The sequence below is a fragment of the Pundamilia nyererei genome, unplaced genomic scaffold (genome assembly GCF_000239375.1).
Source record: "Pundamilia nyererei isolate P.nyererei 1_Seehausen unplaced genomic scaffold, PunNye1.0 scaffold00074, whole genome shotgun sequence".
Taxonomy (NCBI): Eukaryota; Metazoa; Chordata; class Actinopteri; order Cichliformes; family Cichlidae; genus Pundamilia; species Pundamilia nyererei.
In genome coordinates, this window is record NW_005187475.1 from 2909963 (window position 1) to 2915709 (window position 5747).

At 40.8% G+C, this 5747-nt stretch overlaps 2 protein-coding genes across 4 annotated transcripts in view; both read right to left on the bottom strand.

The window, feature by feature from the left end:
• Positions 1 to 1463, bottom strand: part of gpr176 (G protein-coupled receptor 176) — a 14004-nt gene extending 12541 nt beyond the window's left edge. The window contains exon 1 of the mRNA XM_005737299.1: positions 517 to 1463. Within this exon, the coding sequence (XP_005737356.1) occupies positions 517 to 748 (232 nt within the window). The 5' untranslated portion in view covers positions 749 to 1463. The remainder of the gene's footprint in view (positions 1 to 516) is intronic.
• Positions 1464 to 2173: 710 nt separating this feature from the next.
• Positions 2174 to 5747, bottom strand: part of LOC102201915 (acyl-coenzyme A thioesterase 1-like) — an 8507-nt gene continuing 4933 nt past the window's right edge. For all 3 annotated transcript variants that reach the window (XM_013911896.1, XM_013911895.1, XM_005737302.2), the window contains exons 2-4: positions 4813 to 5328; positions 4540 to 4742; positions 2174 to 3688 (exon numbers count right to left, since the gene is read on the bottom strand). In XM_013911896.1, coding sequence (XP_013767350.1) covers positions 3101 to 3688; positions 4540 to 4742; positions 4813 to 5269 — 1248 coding nt within the window. In that variant the 5' untranslated portion in view covers positions 5270 to 5328 and the 3' untranslated portion in view covers positions 2174 to 3100. The remainder of the gene's footprint in view (positions 3689 to 4539; positions 4743 to 4812; positions 5329 to 5747) is intronic.

The following is a 5747-nucleotide window of genomic DNA, read 5'->3' on the forward strand; positions in this document are numbered from 1 at the left end:
GCAGGTGACATGGGCTGTAGGTTGTTTACATTTGGCAGCTGCTGGTGGTTTTAACGGGATATTAGATTAAAAATAATAATAATGTACCCTTGTAGCAGTTTTGTTTGTTTCTAATAAACTGGCCTACGCACTCATTTCTGTCATGCTTTTCTTATCCTTTACTTTTTAGTCGTCGTTTGACTTTTCTTTTAGTCGAAGATACTAGTTTACTATACTGACCAGAAGATGATTGATTGGCTGACTGATAAACGCTGGAAAAAGTCTCAGATATTTCAAATACATTCTACTGGGACACAGGTTGTCCGCACAGGAAGATCCCCTACACAAATCTTAGAGTCTCACTGTTTTCAATTGTATTTGAAAAGCAGTGCCCTGTAGTTCAAAAACTGTGCAGCTGTTTAATCTAAATTTAGCAGAAATGAATAAGTAAATACATAAACGAGGCTGGGTTTTTAATATGTTTATGATTCCCTACTGAGTTTGCATTGAATGTGTGGGAGTACTGAGCGGACTTACCGATCAGCGAACCTAGGAGGATGAAAACCTGAACGGTGGTGGTGAAGTCCCGGTAGGCTTGCTCTCGCACGAGTCGCTGCCGCTCGTCCAGCCCGGTGCCCTCGGCAGGCGGGCTGCTGTCCCACCGGGTCGATGGGCTCGAGGCGTTCAGTAGATCCAGCCAGAGGTGGGCTGCTGTGAAATTGACTGCACCGTCCCCCACCATCGCTGCCCGGCTCCCTGCACTATCCATGTCGATTCACGCCGAGATCCTAAATATGCCTTTCTGTTGTTGATGTTTGTTTGTTTGTTTTTCAAGAAAGCTCACAAAGAGTCAACAGCCAAGAGTAAAGGGGCATTTCTGACCTGCTTTTTTTTTTTATAGTAAAAAGGGGGATAATCGACATATCACATCTTATGTTGCACGGGAGATCTCCATGAAGATTTAACGCGGACACAGGCAGGAAATGCGTTCCTCTGCCAGCAATGAGATGGTCTTTTGTCAGTAATTATGTCTGATAAATTAGGGAGGAAAATACATGTTAAAATAATCCCAGTCTGTATCAAAGCACGGGGAGATGGAAAGCCTACGCTGTATGCCCCATATTTCCCCAGTAATGCGGATGCACGGCAGAAATCGGTCACTGAAATCCGTGCGCAGTGTGGCTGGATGGATGCTGGACTATCTGACACCCAGTGCACCTAAAACCACACCGGTTTGCGAAGTGTCCATTCCGGGAACGACGCCTGCAGCACCGAGAACACAGCACCATCACCCCTCGCCGTCCAGAAAAAAATAAATAAATAAAAATATGTGTGGCTGACAGACTGTTACTCCTGCTGCCGCTGCCAATCGCACTGTCAGAGGCCGTTTATTGGTAGACTGGATGGTGCGGGGAGCCTGCAACTGAATATTTAACAACGTGAGGTGCAAGACTGAAGAGGAGAGCCCTCCTCTTCATGTAGCACCGAGAAACTCCACTTAATCTTATGAATGACAAGCAGCATGGATGAAGAGGAGCCTGGCTGATACCGAGAAATAAAGGTAACGGATGGCTACATTCCTAATAGGCTGTTAAATCACAAAAAAAATACTTTAAGGAAATACTTCATTACATTACTTCACCTTAAAAGTCGTGTCTCTAAGCACTTTATAAACCTTTATATTGGTCAAAAGGGGGGATTAAGGATTAAAATTCAAAAACAAGGGTAGGTTTAACTTCACTCTCTTTTCACACTGACCCTGTTGTCTTGGTCAGTCTGTACTCTCATGGGAGCTTGCGACATTCCTCTCATGGTTGCTGAAAATACCAAAAATAACCCCGTACCAGAGGACATTTCATGGATCACTTAGCATTTTAATTAATAATGGACTTTCTTTTGGAAAATACCATGAAAAAAATGTTTAAATGTAGAATTGGTGCCATTTAAATACACTCCATGTTTTCCTGTTTGTTAAATAAGATGACATCCTATTACACAGAAAATCCACATTTTCATGTGATCAAAATATCAGTGAGGGACATGTCTGTATGTTTTTCCCAGCTTTCGAATAAGACTCCCTTCTCTGGTGCAGTGTACTCTCAGATCCTTGCTCAGATCATCACAGTATATTCACATTCTTGAAACAGGCATGGAAATAAAACCAGCACAGCAGGATTTATAATAGTATTTACATATTTGCTTTTGCTTTATTATAGGTTATATTGTACATGACAACAAATTTCTTTCATTTTTTGGGGAAACATCAAATATTTTTTACAAAGATCACTTTTTTCAGCTTTCTTAAAATACAGAATTATTCCAGTCCCTATACAATTTAAATATCAAATACTGCTAGATAAGTGCCAGAAAGATAAAACAAGATTAAAGAAGCTTAACTATTGGTTTTCAGTAGGTGATTCCATAACATGCTACCGTTTTCTTAGTTTTCCACTCAAGCTGAAGTTACAAACTGCTCCATGCATTTTCACCAGTTCAGATTCCCAAAAATCTGGCACCAGCACCACATATTTACCCCCCCCTTTTTTTTTTTTTTTTTGCTATACAACATTAAACACTAAATAAGTTACAAATAGCACAAAAGCAGAACTGGTTCTGTACCAACATCATGTCAGTGGAGAAGTTATCATATGTAGGTTCTTTTATAGGTAGACATTTTGTCAAGTAACTGCAGAAAGTGTCCAAGTGTCTTCTACTTTTGTGAGATACTTCAACAAAACAATCAAGTTTGAGCTGATGGCTGTGGCTTATGACGTAGACCACTACTCAGACCTTGAGTCTGCATCAAGAAGTGGGGATGACACTAAATTCAACACCCTACCCCAACAAAACTCTGTAGTGCTCTTTATGTGCAGTCCATTTACATTTCCTTCCCATGACAAGTCAAAATCTCAGATTCTTTTTACTATAGACGATTTTTTGCTACAAGCCCGTGTCCTACTGAAAAAAACTCATCTGAAACCAAACGGTTGTTGGAGTGTTTCCGATGCAGAACAATAGACGGTTAATGGAGTTCTCACAATTTTACTAATTAGAAAATACAGGCACTGGTAACCATTTCTAAGAACAACCATTCAGAGATGCTCGATGGATTAATACAGTATCAAGTGCTCTTGTTGCCCAAGTGGGTCTTGAAGAACTCCTGGACTCTTTCCCACAGGTCCAGCTGAGCCTCAGAGTGGGCTTTTGGCTCCCCACCAAACACCACAACACTCCCTACAGCTGGATGAAAGCCAGATGAACAATAAGGCATGTACGGCACATCCAGAAAGTGACCAGCTTTTGGATAAGTAACAACCTCGTAGGATTTTTTGCCATGCTTTTTCAAAATTTCAGCAGCCTGAGTGGCAAAAAACGTGCTGTTCCAGTTGTGGTCATCTTCAGAAGCAGCAAACAGGAAATGGCAGGTGGCTCGTTCAATTGGAATCAAAGACGCCCTGTTCTTGCCCTTGGTGGGGTCTGGTAAGGCGTCACGTATATCTACAAGCCCAGACTCTGTGAATTTCACATTCTCCATGACAGGGGGCAGTGGCGGGAATACAATGTCTTTGTAGTGTAAAGGAAGCACAGTGTTTGCATTACAGGCATTAATACAGACAGTCGCTGAGATCCCAGAGAGAAAAGATGACATGCTCAAAGCCAAGGCACCACTATGAGAGATTGATATGACGCCAATCCCAGGACCTTTCACCTGAATCAAGAGGTTTTATGTTAGTTAAAATTTTTCAAGTAACAGGTGCACATCTGCTAATACAGTGCAGATCACAAATTGATGGACACTAGCATTTCTTTGTTCTTTAGGCTCAGCTTCAGTTAGAATGGGTTTACTTCAAAAAAGAAAGATATGCGAAAAGAGGAGAAAAGGGAGCAGCTCATATTGTTATCCGTTCAAGATGCTGGGAGTTCTGCAATGACTGAGAGACATTTAATTGTGCAGTAGAGGACAACAACCTTGTTATATATATCCAATGTGACCAAAGAGGGAGATTATCCTTAGCTGCACAAGTCAATCGACTAATTTTAGTACAAGAAATATGAGAACAGGGTGTTGTATGCTCACTAGGACTAACAAAGTGTTTGCTGTTGTTTCCACGTCTGACAAATACTTTCTTTAAAATATAAAACTAAATTTTGCTTGTCTTTGTGTGTTTCTACTCAATTACTTTTGAACCCCTAAACATTTTGTAATGTTATGGAACTATTACTACCACAGATCATTACACCTTGCTGTAAACGTCCAAAATCAAAATTACTTATGGCCAATTAACTATTTCAACTAAAGAAAAAATGACAAAAAGCTTGTAATATTTTAAGACTTAAGAAATATAGAGGTTTCATCATTAATCCATGATGGTGATATCAGAAGAAAAGCCAGCAGGTGGCAACATTGACACACTAGACACAAATATAGGCCTCTATCTCAAATCCACTTCAAATGCAGATGTTTGAGCAATATTTTCACAACCTTCACATACATAAGATGCATAACATTGAATTACTTCTAATAAATATGTCCTTTGCTGTTTGCTCTTCAATACTAACCTCTGGCCGCTTCCTCAGATATGTGACCGCCTCCTCGAAATATTCCAAATCCAGGTTTTTAGGGGTTTTTGGGAGATCCTGGTAACGAAAATAAGCCAGTGCCAGAACAACAAAGCCTTTACTTGCCAAGAGGCTGGATCTGGGTTCAGTGAGACCTCCACCAAAAGTGTACAAATCTACAATTCCTGGGAATGGGCCATTTCCTAAAGGGGGGGACAGTTAATGTTGACTTGATACCTAATTTTGTGAATAATTTGTTAAAATCCTACTAACCTGGTGGTATGAAGAGGACACCTCGTATTCTGCCCTCTTGTAAAGGTATTCTCTTCATCCCCTCAATCATGTATCCTCTCTCATTAGATTCAGATGCTAAAACCTCGCCAGTCTCTCCATTAAGAGCCTCCAGGGCCACGCGTGTTGGGCTGAGCACATCCTTCTTCATGAGTTTAGTGTGTGGTGCGTCTGGTGCCAGGGCCCAAAACAAACCCATGGGCTCCACGCCGGTGTAACTACCACCCAGAGAGGGTGTGCGGAAGACATCCACCTGACCACTTTCATCTGCTTTGTACAGGGCAGAGGCTTTGAAAGTGACACCTTTGTCATCAACCAGTCTGGACCTCAGCTCCACTGGTTTGTGAGGAGTGAGTCCCTCTACTTTTACCCGCACCATCTTGTCAAAGAAGCTGCGAACACTAGGGAGAATTTTCAAGCGGATCTGTGATTGCGCCATTTCAGCAGTTTAAGATGGGAACAGTTGTTTCACTGTAGCCTGGAATCGTGTCACTGCACCTGTCAAGGCAATTGAGAATTAAGTCAATGTAATTGCTTTCACCTAGAAATCACTTTTATGGGTTAACATCATCATTTACAATAGAAATATTCACAAAACAAAAAAAAAAAAAGAGATACATTTTAAGAAAAACTATTTATACCACAATACGAAACCTAACTGGGCTCATGAGATATATCACAAATCTCATTTTGCATTTAAGCAGCCTATGCATGGTGCCTAGGTGGAAGATAAAAGACAGTCTGTATTTAGCAAGAGGCCTTGAACATAGCCATTGCTCCAGTTTAGATAATTTATTTTGGAGATTGACTACAACAACCAAACAAGGACCGAAGCTGTGAAGTTAAATTGGAAAAACAACAAATGTAGATACAACTACTAAACTTATGATTATCTGTACACTTGCTTTTCATATATA